General features: G+C 41.0%; 1 protein-coding gene across 2 annotated transcripts in view; it reads left to right on the top strand.

Moving 5' to 3' along the window:
- Nucleotides 1–23,582, top strand: part of OGFOD3 (2-oxoglutarate and iron dependent oxygenase domain containing 3) — a 39,408-nt gene that overhangs the window by 6,919 nt on the left and 8,907 nt on the right. For both annotated transcript variants that reach the window (XM_083725932.1, XM_083725931.1), the window contains exons 3-8: nucleotides 1,432–1,507; nucleotides 4,738–4,780; nucleotides 11,057–11,121; nucleotides 11,649–11,705; nucleotides 16,594–16,747; nucleotides 21,672–21,795. In XM_083725932.1, the coding sequence (XP_083582058.1) occupies nucleotides 1,432–1,507; nucleotides 4,738–4,780; nucleotides 11,057–11,121; nucleotides 11,649–11,705; nucleotides 16,594–16,747; nucleotides 21,672–21,795 (519 nt within the window). The remainder of the gene's footprint in view (nucleotides 1–1,431; nucleotides 1,508–4,737; nucleotides 4,781–11,056; nucleotides 11,122–11,648; nucleotides 11,706–16,593; nucleotides 16,748–21,671; nucleotides 21,796–23,582) is intronic.

Here is a 23,582-nt window from a genome sequence, read left to right as displayed (position 1 = left end):
TTTTCTGTATTAATAGTATATTCCTTTTTATTTTTTCCTTCTGTCATTCTTACACTTAACTTTTTCCTCAGCCTGAAGGTTCCTTAATTCTCAGAGGTCTTATTTATTCCCAAATATCAACCTCATAACTCAGTATTTGTTGCTTACTTCATTTGAAGTTTAATCAATGTTTATTCCCCTGCTTCTGTCTGAAATGTTGAGATGGTGTTGTAGATGTCAAAGTTGTAAAAATAAGTAGACAGAACAGATTACTAATATGAGCTGTTTGCAGTACTTGCACAGAATAAGAAAACTTGTTATGTTAAAGATGATTTTCTTGATTGTTCAGTTGATTGGAATATTTCAGACAGGGTATTTATGTACATATTATGTACGTGTTGGGATCTACTGTGGATTTCTGGGTGTTTCGTACATTTTATTTTCTCCTGGATTGAGGGAATGATTAAAGATGAGTAAATTGGTTTCAAACCTACTTTATCATTTTCAAAGTCAGTTTAAACTCTGTTATGGGCAAGAACCTCCAATCTGCTAGAGGTCTTAAGTAATCCAAAATTCTTCCAGAGATTCTGTATGCAAACATCTGTAGCAAGCTGCACATTCCCCCAAGTGTATCAAGTCTATTACTTTTGATGGCTTCCCTGTAGTATGTCTGATGAGAACAGAGAGGGGGAGCCTTTTGCTCCCCAAAAGCTGTCGGGACACCAACTTCCATCTGCCCCAGTCAGGATAGCTAAGGATCAAAGGTGATGCGAGCTGGAATCCAACACCATCTGCAAGGCCATTCTTTCTCCAACCGTGGACTTAGAATGCCACAGTCTCTTGCTTATGTATAACAGCCAGAAGACAATAAAGCAACTCAAAAAAGAAGTAATATTGCTTTCCATGACATATAAGAACCACTGGGCAAATTAAGTGAATATATTAACTGTAATGACATGGCTGGGTGTCAGAAGTTTCATACTGAAACTTTTTCATCAACCAAAAATTCAGCATTTGCAATCAGGTAACGTTCACTTCCGGGGTTGTTGTTTTTTTTGGTAAAGTTCTTTGTTGAAAGAAGGCAAGGAGAGAAACAAAGAACATATCATTAACTATTGGTTATAAGGAAACGTGAATTCAGCGTTATGGTGATGTGAAGAATTATAGAATGCAAAAGTCCCATAATTGTGGCTCAGGTTTGTGGGTCATTTCCAGTGGCTTTATTCAAGGTTTACTGTCCAGCCATGAGGATTAGAAACATGTTTATCATTGGTAGCTTAAATCACCAATGTTCTGCAAACCACAGCAGATCCCATGCTTTGCACTACAATCTTAGTAAATTTCCTGAGAGAGTAGAAGTTGTTGTTGTTATGGCACATGTAAAAGCAGATGAAGAAGGTGATGGATGTTTGGACTTTCTTTTCTGTCTCTCTCCTTATATGTCTGTTCTAGGCTGCACTCCTCGGAAGTGTGGAAGGGGGATAACAGATGCCATAATCAGCAGGGAGGAAGCTGAGAGAATCCGTAGGTAAATTTTCTTTTCAGAAATCGTCTTAAAGGCTTTAGGATAATGCTTTTGTTTTCCTTTTTGAAAGTTGACACCATTGTTGCTATTTTTGTGCCTTTCAGACAGGAAGAAAGGATGGGCGTTTATATCCCGGCAGGGTCCTTTCTTTTCTCTGCCATATTATATTTTAGGGGTTCACAGCCAGTGTGGACACTGCTTCTGTGCAGGATAATGGTTAGGTGTGCCTGTATACAGTAAGTGCATCCAACACCTCTTGACCCAATATCAATTACAAGATCTTCAGGTGATCATGAGGATGGATAAGAGGCACTTAAGAGATTGTCTCTTCAGGTCCGATGCAGAAAGAGATTTAACCATGATTGCCTCTACCAAAAGTTCACCATGGTTCCCACTTATCAAAACGGAGCACATCTGAGCTAGTTATCTGACAAAGCTCCCACTTGCCTTACTAAGAATCGCTTTTACAGAATTACGATTCCAATCGATGCCCTTGGCGGTGGTGGGTGGTCAGTACGGCAAAGTACAGTACAAGGAGAGACTTGGTCTGTGTGGGCAACCTTGCGTAGAGGACCTGTACCACTATTTGTTGCAATACCCGCTATATATAGAACCAAGAGACCGATTTATAAAACTCTTGCTTATGAATGGAACACACTCGAATAGGGTGGAAAGGGTGAAATGGCTGCTGAGTGATACTGATGACTTATAAAGTAGCACTATATGCGTGGCCAGCTGAGAACTAGATAAAATAGCGGTCAATTGCAAAGGTGATTCGGACATTTAAGCTGGCACATTCTATCTGAGAACCCCCTGCTATTCTATCGTATGCAACAAATAATTTCTAGGAGACGTGACCGTGGTTTATTGTATTTGCAGTGCCTGATGTTTTTATGGTTTTTATGGTTATTGTTGTTGGGTTTTTTTTTGTTTCCTTTGTGAATGATGCCATGGCCTTTGGCTAGTGCAATAAAGTTTATGATGATGGTATACAGTAGGTGAAAGTTGCCTGAGTCAGGCTCAAACTAAATTTAGGGGCAAACTCCCATCCCACTTGGAACTTGATCCTACCTGAAGGATAATGCCATCCACCTCTGCCATTTGGCTCTGTGGGGAAGGTTAGAAAGGGGATACAGAGCCACCCAGGCCTTCTGAATCTGCTCTGGGAGCTTCCTTGCAGTCCCCATAGAAATTAGTGAAATAGCTTCCAGTGGAGGTGGGAAGTAGGAGGAGGCTGCAGCATCAAATTTAGGGGGTGGGAAATTGCAGAGTTGGAAGGGACCCAAAGAGACATCTGGTCCAACCCCCTGCAATTCAGAGATCATAAGAGTCTAGTCCCCAACACAAAGGGACTTCAGCTCCCTTCCTGCCCTCCTGGTTTTTGACCTGCAGCCTTTTTCTACCTTTTACCCACATACAGTACTTTGCTTTGCTCCATTAGGTTGTGAGGTGGCAAAGATGCTGCAAGGACAGGTGCAAGGGAAGGTGGGGAAAGGTAATTGTTTAAGGCTTTCATTGGTTTGGAGTTACCTAGGTTTCCCCCCATTTTTTTCGGGGGGGGGGGAGGGACTTCCGGTAATATCTCAGTTAATCTGAGGCAAGTTTCCTACAGTTCATGCATCTCTTAATTATTAGTGAGCACTTCTGTAGAGCTTTTTAATAGGAAAGATGTTTCATGCTTTTATTGTGAGCTTGCATTCAATGCCATTGTGAGAGGGGTCATTGTTCCCCTTTATAAATTGGGGGCTGAGGGTGAGAGAACAAGTTGATCAAGGAGTCCATGGAACATTTGCAAATTGGGATTTTGGAGATGTAAGGCTCCCAGCAGCCTAATCATGGATAAGCAATTTATGTGTGGGCCATGGAATTAACGCTTGCTTTTGGACTGTGAATTCTTACCAATTGCCTTAATTACAGTTAAGTGGTATGTTGGCAGCAGCATTACGAGTGGTTAAGTCTACTCAGAGTTTTAAACCAAGGCTCCAAATCTTGCATCCCACTCCCAAATGCTAAGCAATTGAGAGCCTGGAACCCAGGTCTCTAGAAGCCTGTTTTCCACCAAAATATGCATTTGCTTTACAAGTGTTTACTGCAAATACACAGGCTAGAAAGCTTCTGTATGGTGTTGTGCTTGCCTTCAGTCTAGGCCAAGTATTTGCCATGACTAAGAATAGCCGTTTAGTATGTTCTCTCACCCCTTCTGCTCACATCCAACCTTGACATAGTGATTTGATTAGCTAAAGCTATTGTTACCTGCTATTCCTGAAATTCCTTAAGTGTTAGTTTACTTACCAGGATGTTAAGCTATGTGTAAACTGCAATTTTAAGATTCTGGTTAGTAAACTGACATTAAATCACAGCGCCTAATTTTAAACACAGTGGGGACCAGAAGTTTAAGCTAACTGGGACTGGCATCCTGTGGAGGCGGGTGGGGTGGGGGAAACGGACTGTAAAAGTGCTTGTTCTTGGCTGCTAAACTATGGTTCAGAAAGCTGGGAAATGTGCATCTGAACCAGGGCATTGTGTAAATATTCTGCAGTTAGCAATAGGAAGAAGTGGGGTTACTTTAATTCACTGTGTTCCCACTTTGCAGCAGTTTCTGCAGTAAGGTGGGGAATCTTCTTTCACCTCAACTGAGTCATTAAACCCTTTCTTTCTGCATGCAGGGTTTTGCATCCTGACAGAGCAGTATTTCATTGCAACTGGAGTAAATGGTCTTACCTTTGGTCATTTGTCATTAGCAAAAATTCCCAGACTTCTGGACTAAGAAAAATAGCATTTGCTTTCGCTTCTTCCCATTGCCTGGAAATGATTGGGATAAATCTGGGCTTTGTATTGTCTGTCTGGCACGCCTTGGCACTGAGGCAGCTAATCTTTTAAGGGCACAGGGCTGCACTGAAGAATGGTCAACCCACCAGAAAGTGTCAAAGTGGATGTAGCATTTTTAAAAATTACAGATCTGAGGGAACCAGATTTAGCTCACTGACTACAGGTCAGCCACCTCTGCTTTGCAATATGACTACTTTTTCTGCTAGGAAATGCTCTGCCTCTGTTCCCCCCCCCCCAGCTGGGTTCTGTGTGTGAAGAATTCTGATTTGCCCACTGTTATGCCAGTGTAAGTTGACCTTTCTGTTCCTCCTGTGTCAACTGTGACAGGTCTGGTTTGACAAGTGGCATTAAACGGTAAAAGGCTTTGCTGCAGTTCTGATTTGAAATTGTTGTGTCGTCCACAGAATAGCAGAGAAGGGACTCTCCCTTGGAGGATCAGACGGAGGGGTGAGCAGTGTCCTGTTACCTTTTACATTCTTCTGGTATCCAGGCAAGATTCTTTAGATTTTTGTTTTTTAAATGGGTTTTGGGGAGGAGCGTCAGGAATGGGGAAGAAATGTAGGACTCTGCCCTCATCCCCGTGTGGCAAAATATACATTTTGCTTGTCTATAGTTATTATAGACTTCCCTTCAACTGCTCCAATGTTGATGGCTCCTAACTGCAAATTAAGATTATTTTGGGCAAGGCTGAGCTTGAAGAGGAGGAACTAATACATGGTGCTTTGAGAGTGAGGGGCAGGCATTTGTACTATGGTGGGTGGTGAATGAGTTGGGCAGCAGCTTGGGTCAGGGAAAAGGAAGCACGCAGAGCAAAAAAGAACCTTTTCCACTTGCTCACAAGGGAAAGTATTCTCATGTAGTTTCTGATCCTGTGTTTTCCTTACCCCCCCTTTACGCCAACAAGGCCTCCCATTTTGTGCATCCAAATGGGATTGAGTGTTGGACTTCTAGGGAAACATGGGGAAGGATTCACCTAATCCCATACACAGAACCCTGCATGTGGACTTCCACTTGCGCAAAGTGGTTCCCCCCTCATGCCCCCCTGAAATTGTTGGAAGGGGAGGAAGAACCCCCAAAACAGTGCAGTGGAGCGCAGGTAGGAGAGGAGGGATTCTTCCATCTGACAAGCCGAAAATCTTGTGCTGGTGGAACATTCACCTTAGAACAATGGTGAATTTCTCCCATGGGCCTGAATCCCAGCTTGGCCATAACCTTCAACTGGTAGTCATTGGCAAGACACTGCCACTCAGTCTAATCTATCTCTCTTGACCTTTTGGAGAGGGATCGTGGAAGATGCCTGAGCAATCAGAGGAAAAACCTGCATCCTCCAGAGGGGGGAAAAAAGAGTTTGAGGAAAGATGCCTAATGCAGAAGGAGTATGGGATGGAATATCAATGTGACCATCCTTCAGTAGAATGTGAAGCATCACCAGACTTTGCATAGTTAATTGTCAAATAAGTGAAGGTGGTATACTTCAAAAAAAGAGAATATTTTTGTATCTAAGCTTTTAAAAGTTGTGCTGCAGATTATATGCCATCTCAGTTGTGTCATCCCTCAATCCTAAATACATTTGCTTGGGAGAAAGCACCCTTGCTTTCTATGGCACTTTCAAGTAAAAGGGTTTGAGACCAAGGTCTCAATAACCTTAAAGGTAAATGCTCCAGCTTCAGTGTTTCTTCAGCTGCAGCATACCCAACCAGAAATCAGGGTGCCCTGTTGTACTTGCAGTGCCCCAGGGCCTCTCAGTGCTGTGTGTCCCAGTGAACACTCTTTCAAACACTCTCACAGCCTCCATAGGTGCCAACCCCCTGGGCCCTGGGTGCCCGAGCACCCACAAAATTCCCCATGAAGAGGCCGGGCACCCACAAAATTCGGTGCCAGGTCGATGCATGCTGCATGGCACCCACAGCCCCGGACACCCACAGCTGCAGGGCCAAGTTGGCACTCCTGCAGCCCCCCAATACAAAGTGAGCTACCTTTCCATTCTGCCCACAGAGACAGGCAGCAGTCTTTCACAGTAAAAGACTGTTCGATAGAAGGGCATTCTTTTTACTATTCCTGTATTTCATTGTATTCTGTAGCCTACTGAGAGCTGAAGCGGCTCTGTTGTTCAATATGGAATGTAATTGCTTTGAGTGCAATCCAATCAGCTCGATTGACAGGTGTCTCTGCAATTGGCCATGGACTGTTCGTGACGTAAATCGTGTTGATGTCTTGGGGCCATTTGCCAGATGCAGAGAAATCAAAAGTAGATTTAAAATGCTAGTCTGTTGAAGAACTGAAGTTTTGATTTATGGTTTGCAAAGGTGCAATGAAAACGACTTTCCAAAATTTAGCCCCTAAATGCATCAGACCGGCTTTGAAATCATAAATGCTCATAATTGCATTTAGCCTTTGAATGCAAGTTTTACAATTTTCCGTTCAGTTTCTATCCTTTTATGTTGCTTTACTTTTTGTAATATAAGGAGCTAAAATTCCATTTACCTTCTGAGTAAGTACAGGCGGTAAAATAATTGCGCACCACGGATCCATAGAAAAGTTTGTTTCTAAAGCTCCCCCTTCCATGATGGTAGAGCCAAAATTGGGAAGATATGGAGTTTCTGATTGGGGCTAACAGGAGGGGAGCTTATTTCAATTCATTGACTCTTGTGAGTGTTGGAAGTGCAACAGCAGAAATCGTTCTGCATGCTATTTAACGGTGGTGTTATTAGTGCTAGTCAATGGCCCAAGGGGCTTGTGGTGGTATAACTTAGCAACCAGTCAGAATGGCATGAACTTTTGAGGTAGCATGTGCTCTGATTGGCTGTGTAGTTCTATGGGAGTTGTTCTTCTGCATGTTTGGTTGAAGGTCTCCCTGCTTTGTACAAGGCCTGAACTAAGAGACAAAGCCTCTGTGTATTTCTGTTCAAAATATACACTGTTTTGCTCAGTTTCCTCAGTAAAGTGTTATCAGAACTTTTCTCCCTGGACTCCGTCTACATTATCTTACTGACTTTGCTAACAGTGAGTATACTTTTGGAACATGAGAAAGAAAGTGAATGGCATTGCTACAAACCTGCTACCAGTGAAGCTGTTTTAAAATGAGGGTTTAAAATGGAACTCCAGCCAGTAATCTGACTGTTATAGTTTGGACCACTTGAAGTTTCTGAGTCATCTTCAAGGGCAGTCCCATGTAAAGTGCATTGTAATACTTCAGTCTGGGAGTTACTAGAGCATGGAGTACTGTGGCCAAGTCATCTCTATCTAAAAGGGGCAAACCATGTGAAGCCATTCAATACAGGGCTTGTCTTCCATTACCTTTTCCAGCTCTTCCATATGCAAATTGTGTTCTTTCCATATTGATGCTATCCAGCATGATCCTACTTATGAGAGGTGTAGTGACTGAGTGAATGCGGTTTCTGACATTTGTATTGTTTCTTGCTGCTCATGTTCCCTCTGCTATGAGTCACTTGTACTTTGTTTCTGCAGAGTCTAAGAGTTTCACCTTAATAGAAATAGTTTATTCACAACTGGCTGTCTCGCCTGTGCTTTTCAAAATTAACCTTAGCAGCTACCTAAATGGCACCTGTATATTTTGATCAGGATGATGATGGAGGATGTTACTCCTCCTAATAGCACTTCATGAAATCAAATGAATGAGGCTTTTGTTCTCTGTTTTCTTGTTATTGTACATCTCCATTCTGAATAATTCACGAAGGACTTCATTGCAGCGAGCAAAGGGTAGGAGTCAAAACAAGATAACGGTCCTTGATTCTCTGCACTTGATTCAGATGCAAATGTGCCTTGACTAAATCTGATGGCAAGCAATTTGTCAAGGCTATGCATTCTTCAGTCTATTTCAAAAACTCCTCTTGCTACAACATTAGGCCACCATGGGGGATTATCATAGGCTTAAATTTGGGGGGTTCATTCAACACAGGTAGGTTCCTTCCACCATAATAGAGAGGCAACTGCTTTTCAGAGACAGATTCACAATCTTTATGTAGATTTTCTGCCTCAAAGAAATTAGCAGCAGTCGCACAGTTTATGTGCTGGGGTGATTTCAAGAGACAATGGGATAAAAATGGTCATGGCTGCAATTTTCCAAGCCCTAGTAGTGAGTCATGTGTTGCCTTTGGGAAACCCATGGGCTATAGAGAATAGGTGTAGGGTTTGTGGCTTGTAAAGTGCAGTGAACAGAGCCAAGGAAATAATCTTGACAATCTCAACTTTAAAGAAAAAAATTAGGATTAAGCCCTTAGGTTTCAGAGGAAAAAGTTGACAGTAACTGTAGGCTCAAAAGTCAGAAGGCAAACATTTATTTATTGCAGTGGCTTAGATCCCATCTTTCAGGATACTGATACTGACAAGTAACTTCAATGTGCATTTAAATATGAACACAATAAGCAATATCAACATGTAGCAAGTCAACAGGAACCTTCCTGCAGGGCAGCTCACAATAGATGGTTGGAACAGGTCCTGATGTCTTCAGCTGCCTGTCCCACTTTCTTGGGAGTCCTTCCAATGGACAGTTAGTGGTGGTTGGTGCTGGAAAGAGGAAGGTTCACTTGCAGCAGTCTAGGGTGACTCCCCCCCCTCATTCTCGAAAGTACAGCACAGTCATAGCATTACTTTCTCATGCAGTCACTCCCCCTGCAGACCTTTGCCTCAAGTGCAGGGCTGGGTGGGCTTGTGACAATGGTGTCAAGAATGAAGAGGGATGACGTTTGCCATTGCATCTCAGTTTCAGAAACTGGTTTGCAAACCATAGTTTGTCCTAAAACTGGAATCCAACTATGCACATAATGCTAAACCATAGCTTACTGTTGCATCTGATGATGAAATCCAGGGGTAGACGGTTTCTCTCTCTGCATCCAAGGGCTTTCTTCCCAAGTGAATAGCCGTGGCTTGCCCAATATTATGTCCTGTTGCCAAGGCCATCTGGGAGCATCTTTACCCAAATCTAGGTCTAAACTATCTACAGTTAAAGATACTTGAGGTCATTAAAGTAGAAGTTGCAGGGTAAATCATAACAAGCAGAAGGCACTAAGTACTGCTCCCTTGACCAGGCAGAGCAGAAGATCAATGCCCTAGTGTTTGACCAGAATAATCCAAAACAGAAATGCCCCCTACCCCCTGTTGTTGCTAGATTCCAACTCTCATCCATCCCAGCCAACATGGCCAATTGTCAGGAATTATGGGTATTGTGGTCCCCATCCCTGATCTAGAGCCTACCAATTACAAGGGTCAAGGATGCACATTCCTGTTTTGTGATGCTGAATTTCATTCAATCTACGAAGGTCCAGTTTGGGTAGCTGGTAACCTCACTGGACATATTTTTTATTTAAAAACCTTAGCGTCAAGTACTCTAAGCAGTTGTGACAGTTCACAAATCCTGATTCGAAAATTGAGGCTTTTGTGAATTTGTCATCCTTTGGTCCACATTACCAAGGAATAGAACATGGCCCCAAAAATATCTGCTGTGAGATTTTTTATTTTTTGGTGCAAAAGCAACTGCTGTTTATTTCTTTTCAGCACAGCCATTTAGCAAATACAGTGGTACCTCGGGTTACATACGCTTCAGATTACAGACGCTTCAGGTTACAGACTCTGCTAACCCAGAAATAGTACCTCAGGTTAAGAACTTTGCTTCAGGATGAGAACAGAAATAGTGTGGCGGCGGTGCAGTGGCAGTGGGAGGCCCCATTAGCTAAAGTGGTGCTTCAGGTTAAGAACAGTTTCAGGTTAAGAACGGACCTCCAAAACAAATTAAGTTTTTAACCCGAGGTACCACTGTACAGTCTCTTGTTACTGTGGTCCATTCAGCACCTGACATTTAATTAGTTCCCCTATTCTGAAGTTGAACCTCTCATTTCCCAGCACATTTAAATCTTAAGCATTTACCTTTTAGGCTTACATTATTGCAGAGATTTCTTCCTGTCTGTGTGGTTTTGCTGCTGTTTGTTTTTTTAAAAAACAAGCTCCTGAAAGTCCCATTAACTACCCTTCCAGTATAATTGCCTTAATAATTTTCTTTCCCCTGCAGTGCTCCAAACTTGTGCTGCTTCAGAAAGCAGAAAGGTCACTTCTTTAGCTGCTAAAACAGTGGAAATGTGGGACTGGCCAAGTCACAGGATAGTGTGAAGTGTATAGCCTTTTGTAATGACAGAGGTTTAAAAAGGCCAGCAGTTTTTCTGCAGGTAAAAGAAGAACCTTGAAAATGAGTTCTTGGTCATGCATGAGCATAAGAGATTCATCTTTCCCTCCTCTCCCAGCCTTAGTGGTAAATTGAATTGCTTTAGAACTATATAGGAATCAATGCAGGAAAAACATGTTATGGATAATATTCGAATATTTGCATGCCAGGTCCTGAAACGTGAATATACACCACTGAATTCTAGGGGAAGATATAGCTGAAGAGGGAAAGTTAACACTAGATAAGTCTATTGTGCCTTGATTTCTGACTCATATATATATATATATATATATATATATATATATATATAAACTAGCACGACTTTAAACCAAGAGTGCTGCATCTCCTGTCCCCTGGAGCAGATTTTGGGAGTACACGGTGGGGGGAGGAAACAGAAGTCCTGTTGTATCAGCCAAGCAGTTTATGTGGAGCGTTGGATACAACCCACCATCTGAGATTGCACAGAACAGAGACCTAGTCTCCTTTTAATAGTCTTCCTTTTGCTGATTTGTTTCTTCTTGTTTGGATTTCCCCCCCCCCCCTCCCAGGCTTCAATTCTGGACTTGCACTCTGGAGCTCTTTCTTTGGGGAAGCATTTTGTTAACATGTACAGGTAATGTAGAGTTGCACCTTGGCATTCAGTGCCTTGGATACAGGTGATTTTAGTGCTCTTAGGTTCTTCAGGATGGAATAGACATTTGGGTGGGGGAAGAGAAAAAGCGCTGACGCTGCAGGTTAATTAATGGATTCTTCAGCAGTTTGCTGGCCTTTGCAAAAAGCTGTGATACTAAGTGTTGTTAGCAAGTGGTGTTAAGCTGGGCCTATAGGAGAGATATAAATATTTGCTGTCTCAGTAGATGCTGGATGTAAGAGTTTCTCCCACCACAGTTTAGATTTGTAATGTAATGCAGAAAGCAAAATAATTTGTTCCCTCAAGTGGTGAATTAATAGTTTTCCTATCACCATAGCATCCTTTAAGTCATCAGAGTGCTTCTTGTTTACTAATCTTTAATAACTGCTTGGGATAAAGTTGGTTTGAGTAAATTAATTTGCAAAGAAAAGTTAAGCACCAGCTGCTGCAGGGATTTAACTTGCACTTTGTATTATTTATTTCTGTCTTTGAATTGTCTTCCCCCACAGATACTTCAGTGATAAAGTCCATGATACCTTTACGGAAGAAGATTTTCATTTATATCGGTAAGAAAAGAAAACCCCATTAAGGGTATTTATTGTCTTCCAAACTGCTGTCAAATACAGTGGTTCCTCGGGTTACAAACACCTCAGGTTACAAACACTTCGGGTTACAGACTCTGCTAGCCCGGAAGTAGTACCTTGGATTAAGAACTTTACCTCAGGATGAGAACAGAAATTGTGTGCCGTTAGCACAGCAGCAGCGGAAGGCCCCATTAGCTAAAGTGGTACCTCAGGTAAAGAACGATTTCAGGTTAAGAACGGACCTTCAGAACGAATTAAGTTCGTAACCAGAGGTACCACTGTACAACTTAAATTGTGTGGATGAGGACAATTTGTAATGTGTCTCTTAGAAGAGGTGTGTCTAAATGCAGCATGATACTTGAACTGCTGATGAGTTATATTGCTTGTTAGATGGCTAAGAAGACTGCTTAACAGTCAAACATACCCTTTAATAGTGTAGGAAAAAGAGGCATGTGGCACTGGCTGCATTTCATAGAAATTGGTAGCTCAGCCTTTATTAAATCAAAGGTTAAGCTCCCATTAACCTATGCAATCCAGATCACACTGTGCCACAAGCAGGGAGCAGGTACACTACAAATGAATGAAAGAGCAAGCTGCAGAGGAAGGCAAAATACCACCGAAGTTGCTGTCTATACAACCTTGGGGCAGGGGTATATTTTTAAAACTCCCATCCCACCCTGTGACAACCACTCAGGTCTTGTGTGAGCACAACCCATTCATCAAGTTACCCCAAGAAAACTTTAATGGGTTGATCTCCGCATTGCCTAACATCCTGTCTCTGGTTGCCCTAGGCTAGAGGAAGGGGTGGCGAGGAGGAAACCCAAGACTTCACGCAGAGAAGAGGAAAGCTATTTTGGCCATAATTAAGTGTTCAGCAAAGCAGTTGGACAGTATTCTTCATATACTTGTTTGACCAGCCTAGTAAGGTTCTAGTAAGGTTCTTTAACCCCCTACTATTGTTCCATTGGACATCTCTAAGATTTAGGCACTTTCTTCTATTTCCTAACCAAAATCATGTTAATATATTGTCATATTTTACTCATAGCTGCCTTTCTCTTGCCTCCCTCATTTGTGGTACCACTTCTAAAACAAGTGGAAAGGCCCCAACTTTCTTAAGAACTCTGCTTGCAAGAAAAATTGTTCTACTCCTTTCAACAGTCTGGTTCTTAGTTCTACATGCATGACCTTGAATTAACCCTTCTCAGGCATATGTGACCAAAATAGGATGTTTTATTCTAAATGTGAGCTCACTGGAATGCCTTCTGCATTGTACAACGGTATCTGTACTTCTCTACCCTATCATATTAGCTCTGTTCATTGACAAAGGACGGAGACAATTCAACCACTCTTGACATCTACAGGGTGCCATTAAAAAAAAAGAAGCTAGCAATGTTAAATTTATTGTGGATTTGTCCAATGGATTTAAGAATTTAGAATAAAAAATCAGGAGTGAGGGTCAGCACTATTCATGGTCTTTCATACTGAGGTGGGAGAGTGGCAGTTTTACTCCGGGGGCGGGGGGTGAGGGTGGATGACAGAGCAGAGGTTTCCTAGACTACTTCCCAGTTAAATTGCTGTGGTTAGCAGAAAGCCAGAAACCTATCTTCACCAGCCCTCCCTGTTTACTGTAGACAGCCACTGTCTCTGCTCATTTTAGTTATCCAGCTTGGACCTCTGCCTTTGTGTTTCATGGGACTTGTGTATTTTGTGGTGGTGGTGTGATATTTAACAGAAACAAAACTACCATTATTGAATCTAGACCAGGCATAGGCAAACTCAGCCCTCCAGATGTTTTTGGGACTACAACTCCCATCATCCCTGACCACTGGTCCTGTTAGCTAGGGATGATGGGAGTTGTAGTCCCAAAACATCTGGAGGGCCGAGTTTGCCTATGCCTGATCTAGACTCTGTAGCAGAGAAAATGTTTGTCTGCCAGAGAAAACCTGCAGGCTTTCTCTGCTGAATCTTCTTTTCCCAATGGCAACACTTTTCTCCCAGTGTCTTGCATACCTTAAGGTTTATGCTAAACACACTCTTCATCATGACTTACTTGTGTTAAGCTATGAAGGACTTAAAAAAACACACTCACAAAAATAACACCTTGTTGAGGGCTCATTAAGGAGCAGCACTGCTGAGCATTCCAGGCATTTTCTGGCAGCAAAGTAGTGCTGACATTCCGAACTAGTGAATGTGTATTTTAAACTCTGTTAAAACAGCAGCTGCTTGTGGTGATGAAATATAGTTTGACTTCTCTCTTGTGTTATGCTCAAGGTGGGTAATGCTTGGACTGTGTAATGGTTCTAGGGGTTGCTCGTGCGTAAGTTGTCGCCACATCTGGCTGGGTTACCTGGGTGAACCCTTTCTGTTCGGACAGCCACCCATCCGTGGCTGTCTCAATCGCTGGCAAAATCCGTCAGTGGGCGTTTCTTGAACTTCTTCCAGCAAAGAAGTTCTTTGACGCCAAGTCTCCCCCTACTCTCCCTGCGTGGAAGTCTTCTGCGCAGGGAGGGTGTGGGCAGCGGAGTACCCGTGCTCTCCCCGCTGGTCTCCTGTGAAGAGTCCTGAAGCCTCCTCTCCGATTCCCCCATCTGCCCCCCTTCTCCACTGGTGTTACGCTGATTTCCTTCCCCAGCAGATGGGCTGCCTCTCTCCCTACTGAGACCCTGTCCGGCATCCCTCTGGAGCCTTCGCCCCACCTCTGGCTCCGATGGCAGTTCCCTGACAGACTGGTTATAGTATTGTGTTGCTTCACATAGTAAGGAGGAGGGATGCTTTTGGTTTAAAACCAACCACTTTAATGAATTCAGTGTAATTATTTAGGGCGTTACTCAGAGTAGATCCATTGAAATAAATGAACACAATGCTATTAGATACCTTAATTTCAATGAGACTACTCAAAATGTTGTTGAATACCACCCTTTGCTTGCAGCACGTGGTTTGGTGTTTTTTTACATTATCAGAAGCTACAGTTTAGTTTATCTGATGCAATAAAAGGTTTATACTTTGAATAGCTGGAAAAATCATAACATCAGAATCATGGGTTGATATTAAAATACATTTTCATCATATCAAATGAAAATGGTTTGCATTAAGGAGTCCCATTTCATTATAGATATAATGAGAAGTATTGCATAGAGCGCAGGATAAATTCTAAAAAGGAGTTCTCAATACAATACAGCTGGTGGATTGGTCTGCAGAATGATAGCTCAAGGGAACAGTAGCAAAAGAGGCTTATTGTCTACCTGAATGGCTGGATTGATTTTTCAGAGATAGACAGTGCGCACAGAAGCTGTCGTCACCAAGCAAGATTTCAAAATGAGCTGCAACACTTATTGAAATAAAATGCCTGAGACTTTAAAAAACTGATTTGCTTGGGTAAAAATAGCTTTCCTTCTGAATGAACTTCCATTTTCCTTGCCTGGTAGACCTAAGAAATAGGAAAGTGGCATTTTGGTGACAGATGGAAACCGTATTACTATAATAACTCATGCGCAGCTTGGAAGCTGGCCATATTTCCTGCTGGGTCATGTTATTCCCACCAGGTATGCTGGCCGAAAATATCTTCAGGAAGTCTTTCTGTCTTGCTCCGAAAAAATATGCAAGCCAAGTAGTACCAGCATAAACCAGCTCAATAAGATGAGCCTTGCACTTTTCTGAAGGTCATCACGTCAGGGTACCTGTACAGCAGGTATAGCAAGCTGCGCATGCGCAAATATGTGGGTCTACTGCACTGGCTATTTGCTTCTAAATTTCTCACTGATGGAAATTTAGGACAGTCAGAAGCAGCATTTTTGCTTATCTTTTTTCCAGTAAAGAGACAGCTTGCCAGATAACCAGGTAGAGAGCCTTGCTGGGCTTAAGTCTATTAAAAGGCAGTATATTCTTCTTTCCTTTGATCTGCTGAATCTAATGTTATCCCAGTAATAGGCATTAGGAAGAGGTATCCTTTCTGTATCCTGAGCTCTTTAATGTAGAGCAGCTTCTCTACCTATTTTGAATGAAACTCTTCTACTAGCTTATCCAGTGCAGAGTGATTTAATGTAGGCATGCAGATGAACTGCCACACGTGCAATCAGGTCAGGAAGGCCAGAGAATATTTCCAAAGGTGGCTGAGCAAGTGACAATGCAGCTAGAAAAGCAGTTTAGTCTATTTCTGAGTGATGAGTTGCTCAGTCAGAGGATCTCAGCCAGAGTCTGCTGCTTTGTTAGGGCCAGATGGGAGCCTCTTGGTTCCTTGCGTCACCTGATGGTGGGTGGGCTGGAATTTGTAGTATCACTGTTTGGTCATAGAGTGGTGGTTCTGTAGCATAGCTGAGAGCAGGTCAGCAATCCCTGTGGAGCGCCCTCCCATCAGAAGTCAGGGAGATCAGTAAATATACAACCTTTAGAAGACATTTGAAGGCAGCCGTGTATAGGGAAGTTTTTAATGTTTAATGTTTTATTATGTTTTTGTATGCGCTGGAAGCTGCCCAGAGTGGCTGAGGCAACCTAGTCAGATAGTAGTGGGGATACACTGCAATATCAGGACCTAGCTTCACTTTTCTCAGGAGCCCTCATGTCAGTATAGACAATAATGTTGTTTGATGGCTGAGTACTAATCAGAAAGTCCGATTCTGATCTTGCCTCTGCTAAGGACTCACTAGGTGATTTTGTGCAGGCCACACACTCTCAGCTCACCATTTGCAATACATAATATTAGTGGACTGCATCACACAGAGTTTTTTTTTAAGGATTCCTGAAAATATTTACATGAAGCATTTTGAAAACGCTGTATAAATGCTTAAGCATTATTATAGAAAGAAAATACTGTTGAGTCCTATGCCATTGTACAGTGTCCCAGTCACTTAAGATGCTGTTTTCTCCTTTGCAGTGATGTGAGGCAGAGAATCCAACAAAAAATAGCTCTCACTTTTGGTATCAGCTCCTCTTCCATGTATTTGACGAAGCCAACCTTCTTCTCCAGAATAAACAACTCAGAAGCCAAGACAGCTCATGATGAATACTGGCACCCACATATTGATAAGGTAAGTGGGTTTTCCCCATTCTACTCCAATAACCCTTCATATCTGTTCTTTAATTATAGTGTGCTATTGTCTTAGTAAATGTAGACACTAGAACAGTAATTACTGCATTACTACAGCAAGTTATTGTGATTAATACTTCAGTTCCAAGTATGTCTACATAGAAATAGCTCTCACTGAGTTTAACTCCTGAGTAAATGTGTATAGGATCTAAATTGCTAAATTGTTAATTCCATTTTCCAGTTGATTAACTTAGCAAATTAATTCTTTAGCAGAGATTTGAACCCAAGTGTTCCTTGTCCAAATCATATATTCTTCCTGCCCACATTGGTCTTGCTTGTCTGGTTTGTTTCATACATTCTGCTGGATTTTCATAATCCTTCCAGATGAGAATCTACTAGATAAACTCAGATTGCTGTATCACATGGATTTCAACATTTGTAACTCTTTGTCCTCCATTAGCAGTAAGATTGGGAAAAAACCCACTTTTTAGCTTTTTACGTTTCTATATAGTGGGGACTGTAAATTTGTGTAATACACGAGCAGTTAAGGCTTACCATACTTGGTCGTCTGTGGCTGTAGCTGTAAAAACAAGCAAGCAAAAGGGCCAAAACAGAAACTGAAAGATAACAGGCCAACAGTCGAACTGTTTTGTACTTATGTAAGAACTTCCAGGAAAATAAATTACAGCTACAAGAAATCTTGAAACTTAGGCATGTATGTTTGTGTACAGAACATGCACCCCGATTTAGTATTTGCAAAATGTAGCTCCTCCTTTGAATAACACCAGTGTTTATAAACTTCCTTGTCTTTAAAGTGATTTTATTGGGTTTATATTTTACAACTGTGTGAAAGTATCTTTCTAAGCAGTGTTAAATCCTTAGAAAAGTTAACTGTTTCTACAGGTACTGGATTTTCTCTCCTGAATTTTTTTTTTTCATGTTGTGAAAAATTAATCAGGGTGCATCACTTTAACACAGTGATGGTGAACCTTTGGCTTTCCAGATGCTTTTTGGACAATGACTTCCATAATCCTTGACGGTTGGCCACATTAGCTGGGACTGATGTGTGTTGGAGCCAAGAGTTCCCCATTCCTGCTTTTTTTAGCACAATAGTTGTGTTGGACAGTCTAGCAGCAGAAATTTAGTGACTGGCGTATCTCTGTTTTTCTTTTGAATGATGTAGTCACTGTGTGTTGTTGAGTCACTTTTCCTTTTTTTAAAAAAATAGTTTTTATTAAATTTTCCATTATACAAATTTGCCTTATCAAATAATTTTCACAAATTTTGACTTTTTAGACTTCCATCAGCTTCTCTGCCAATCATCCATATTTTCCCATTTTTAAACATTTTCTAAATTTAATATTGCATTTTTAAATTACCCTTACTGCCCTATTTCTGTTTGACAATACTCCTCTCACTTTCACAAAGCCTCTTTAAATCCCACTAGCGTTATTTGTTTGTCACATATACTTTTCAGATATTCTGCAAATTTTCCCCAGTCCTCGATGAACTTGTGGTCCCATTGATATCTTATCTTCTCGGTTAGTTTATCCAGTTCTGCATAGTCTATGAGTTTCATCCTCCATTCTTCAAGAGTCAGTAGTTCCTCCTGTTTCCATTTTTGGGCCATTAAGATTCTTGCTGCTGTTACTGCGTATTGGAAAAGTTTATAATCACTTCTATTTATTCCTCTTCCTGTTATTCCTAACAGAAAGGCTTCTGGTTTCTTTACAAATGTATATTTCAACATCTTCTTCAACTCATTATATATCATTTCCCAGCACCACATATGATAAAATGATCCTTCTTTTTCTTTACATAATAATTAATTAATTATTATTAATTATGTGATCCAATTCTCTCTCATATTAATTTTCTTTACACTCATAACCTCTAATGGAGACAACCAGTGTGGGACTTTAGGTTCTAATACATTTTTATACCTATCCCATATTTCAATTAAAGATCTCCGGAAGATATGATTCTCAAAACCCTTATGACTTTTCTTCTTCTCCAGCCATAAATACTAGTGCCATCCAAATCTGTTATCAAATCCTTCTAGATCTAACAATTTGTTATTTTTTAATTTTATCCATGCCTTCAACCAACAGAGACAAGATGTTTCATAATATAATTTCAAGTCTGGCAGGGCAAAGCCTCCTCTTTCCTTCGCATCTGTTAATAACTTAAATTGTATTCTTCGCTTTTTACCCTGCCAGATATATCTTGAAATTACTTTCTGCCACTCTTTAAAAATCATAGTCCCTTTGATTATAGGAATCATTTGAAATAAGAATAACATCTTTGGAAGTACACTCATCTTGATCGTTGAGATTCTACCCCAAAAAGAGAGTTTCATCCTTCCCCATACCTCCAGATCTTTTTTAATTCCATTCCACACCGGTATATAATTATTTTGGAATTAATCAATATTTTTTGAAGTCAACCATATTCCCAAGTATTTTACCTTCTTTGCCACTTCAATTCCTGTTTCTTGTTGCATTATTTCTATTACATTATGGTCCACATTTTTTACAATTGCTTTAGGTTTTTTTTCTTATTTAATATAAACCCAGCCACCTTACCAAATTGATCAATCTCCTCCAGCACTTCGTTTTAACTTTTTAATGGATCTTCTATCGTTATTACCAGATCTTCAGCAAAGGCTTTAACTTTATATTCATTCTGACCTACTGTCACCCCTTTTATTAATTCATTTTGTCTAATTGAACTCAGAAGGACTTCCAGGACCATTATAAATAGTAGTGGAGAAAGAGGACATCCCTGTCTTGTACCTTTCAATATCTTCACTTCTTCCGTAATTACATTGTTCACTATCAGTTTTGCTCTCTGTTCTGTATAAATCGCTCTTATTCCATTATAAAAATCTTTTCCTACCTCCATATATTCTAAATTCTTTAACATAAATTCCCAAGATATGCTATCAAAGGCCTTTTCCGCATCTACAAACATCAATATAGCTTGCTTCTCATTCCTAGCAGTCAGATATTCCAAAGTATTATTTATATTTCTCACATTATCTTTCATCTGTCTGCCAGGAAGAAAACCTGCTTGATCTTCATGAATAAATTCTTGCAATACCTTTTTCAATCTTTTTGCTAATATTCCCGTAAAGATTTTATAATCAGTATTCAACAGTGAAATCGGCCTGTAATTTTTAACTAGTGTTAAATCGGAATCTTGCTTGGGAATAAATGTAATAAAGGCTTCTTTCCACGTTTCCAGAATGTCCTTTTCCTTCAAAATATTTTGTTGAGTCACCTTTCCATCTGTTGGAGCCCTAGACAGATAGAAAATGTGTCTCCCACTTTTCCTGTTTTTCCTCCCCACGCTGTCTGTCCCTTTGCTCCACCAAATAAATAACATAGCAGAGTAATCCCAAAAAGCATATGCTGGTTTATGGAATCCCCCCCCCCCCCATGAATTTTCAAGTTAGCCTTTCAAATATCCCTTGATTTTCACCTGAGCAACTTATTTCTTCTGTGTTTCCCTCCCAGAATTGTGTGGTGGTATCTTGGCAACGCTAAATATATTTCCTGGTATTTGTTTTTAAAGGTTAGGGTTAAGACCCGGGGAATTTGGGGTTTTAATATAGAATTCTAAATCCTGACATGAATGAAAGTTCTTGTTTATTTCGTGAGCGAGGCTCTAGCACAGGCATAGGCAAACTCAGCCCTCCAGATGTTTTGAGACTACAATTCCCATCATCCCTGACCACTGGTCCTGTTAGCTAGGGATGATGGGAGTTGTAGTCCTAAAACATCTGGAGGGCCGAGTTTGCCTATGCCTGCTCTAGCAAATTAACAAAACATTATTTTACATTGCATCAGCCACATTCAAAAGGTCCTCTCATATCTGAAATATGAAACTGTGACCTATGCTGAAGTAAAAATCAATTTCTAAGGGAAACATTCTGTTGTTTGCTCAGAAATCCATTTAAAGTGCTCCAATAACATTGAATAATACAGCATTTTATAAGAGGTTGCCAACCATGACCTATAGGGAAAATGTTGCAGGGGATTTGAAAGGCGTCATTTCAGATGGCACAATGAATGGATTTTCTTCCTTAGGACGATTTCAAGCTTGCTTTAACAGTAATTGTAAATACAGTTCGCCCACTCTGTTGCAGTTAGTAAATGCTTGTCAAATGGGGAAAGTGTTTATCAGATCAAAAGAATAATAAGCAATGTTGCAAAGATGAAGTAGTAAAAGGACAGGAATGCACAAATTATTTGTGGGGACCAGGGGAATTGAGTGTTGCTGATATCCCAATACTTGTAAAAGAAATGTCACAAAATGAAACTTTCTGATTTTAAATATTGGAAAAAGGAAGTGAAAATTAGGTACCTTTTGGATCTATATCTGCTATACGAAGGTACATTTCCTAGTTGCGTTTATTTTAGTTCTGTTTGGCTGAGGTATTGACATGGGGCCAGCATGATGCAGAAAATTCCACATAGCGTGCTATATAGCTGCACAGTTCTAGGATTCTAGATATGTCTCCACAGAGGTGTGAGAGCTCAAAGTCGTATCCATTTCTTCTGAGAGATGCAATCCAACAGAGTTGGACAAGATTGGTTCTCAAGAAATAGATATCTACAAATATTTATTTATTTACAAATACAATTACAAACCAGTTTGAGATGTTCTTCGCCTTAAGTTGTTGTTTAAGTATAATATCCCTAGAAGAACTTTTGTCTGTTTTGCAAGCGTTTTAGTCTTGTTTTAAATTTATTTGTGTGGTCCCCCCCAATTTAAACACTTTTTAATGAGAGTAAATTACCTGCTGGTTAAAAGGCAGTTAATATATCAGTGGTGATGATGATAACTCCCAAGATCCTCAAACTTGCACAGAGAAACCCCTATGGGACTGGATATTTTTATTTGATGGTTTTATTTCCTAGGTGACCTACGGCTCTTTTGACTACACGTCGTTGCTTTACCTCTCAGATTACACAGAAGACTTTGGAGGAGGACGGTTTGTCTTTATGGATGAAGGGGCAAACAGGACTGTAGAACCCCGAGCAGGTTAGAGTTATCTTCACTGTATAACTACCAGTAGTTCATACTTGAATCTTACATATGTTACGCTCATATAACCTATATATCTGGTTGTTTCCGCTCTGAGCTGATTATCCAAGGATTTCACCAGCAATATCTGCTGAGCATCTATTTTGTGAAAGCTGTTGCCTAAGTACACACAAGGTCTTTCCAAAGAATACTGCTGTTCCTTCTAGTCCCCTGGAAACAATACTCACAGCCTTCAAGAGCACCAGCTTTTGTGTGTCCTGTTCATCCCATTGATGATTCATGTTTATATAGCACATTTTTCTGTTTCAGAGGTTATCTGTAAGTGTTCTTGTATAGACAGACATTAACACTAATCTTTTATCTGCACATTTCGCTATTCATTCCAACAGCAAAGCTTCTGTCCTTGGTGAGTTTAATCGCTTTTGTAAGCTGAATGCTTCTGCTCATTCCCTTCATTTTGTCCTTTTAGTCTACATGTTTAAATAGTTATTTAAACTTACAGTAATAACAAGTTCTTCTCTGCTGTTGGAAGGAAAACTGGAAAAGGTTATGTCAACATGCAAAAACTGGTGCATTGACTGTTGGTTAAAGCTTGGTGCCGATACTGCTAAGGTTGCAGGTTTGATCCCCGTATGGGACAGCTGCCTATCCCTGCATTGCAGGGGGGTGGACTAGATGATCTCAGGGTTCCTTCCATCTCTACAATTCTGCGATTCTATATAGGTAAGACAATCCCACCATCACATATTTTGTGTAGTCTTTTGAAAGGTACTATAGAAATGTAAAATAGAAAAGTAAATTGAACCATCTTCTGTCTTGATTAAAATAGCAGTTGAACAAAATGAGATTTGTTTCTAAAGCACTTTCTATCATTTTAAAGAAAATTCTTTTTTATGGTTTAACAATACATCTGAACCAGCCCCATAAGTCTCTAGTGCTCACTTGTTCAAAGTAAACTGGATCCTGTAGTGCTGTTCCTCATGATCTACTGGGAATATTTAATGCTGAAGTCAGTGGGCTTTAACAGAGGTCCCGAAATCTCAACCTGGCTTACTAGCTAAGCCTTTTTGACCTCACTGCCAACCACTGGGCTTTTCTAAGTCCCCTGGCTTGTGTGGAGGGCTTGAGGGAGCACCAGGGCAGAGATTTTTCTTTATTTGCACTCTGTTAAGGAGAAGGTGGCACTGTGGTCTAAACCACTGAGCCTAGGGCTTGCTGATCAGAAGGTCAGCAGTTTGAATCCCCGCGGCGGGGTGAGCTCCTGTTGCTCGGTCCCTGCTCCTGCCAACCTAGCTGTCTGAAAGCACATCAAATGCAAGTAGATAAATAGGTGCTGCTCCGGTGGGAAGGTAAATGGCGTTTCCGTGTGCTGCTATGGTTTCACCAGAAGCGGCTTAGTCATGCTGGCCACATGACCCAGAAAAACTGTCTGCGGACAAACACCAGCTTCCTTGGCCAGTAAAGCGAGATGAGCGCTGCAACCCCAGAGTCGTTCATGACTGGACCTAACTGTCAGGGGTCCTTTACCTTTAAGGAGAAGGCAAGAAACAGGAGAAGTCTAACCATGATGGCTATGCTTTACCTTCACAATTGGAAGCAGCAATGCTTCTGAATACCAGTTGCTTGAAACCACAGGAGGGAATAATGCTCTTGTGCTCATATTTTGCTTGCTGGGTTTCCCACATTCGTATGGTTGGCTACTGTGAGAGCACAATGCTGAATTAGATGGGTCCAGCAGCCTACCCTTTGGTTCTCCAAGCTGCTATACAAATGAAAGGAAACTC

The sequence above is a fragment of the Podarcis gaigeae genome (assembly GCF_964106915.1).
Source record: "Podarcis gaigeae genome assembly, chromosome: 2".
In the NCBI taxonomy this organism is placed as follows: Eukaryota; Metazoa; Chordata; class Lepidosauria; order Squamata; family Lacertidae; genus Podarcis; species Podarcis gaigeae.
Note: the sequence above shows the minus strand (reverse complement) of the source record. Positions and strands in the feature narration are given on the sequence as shown.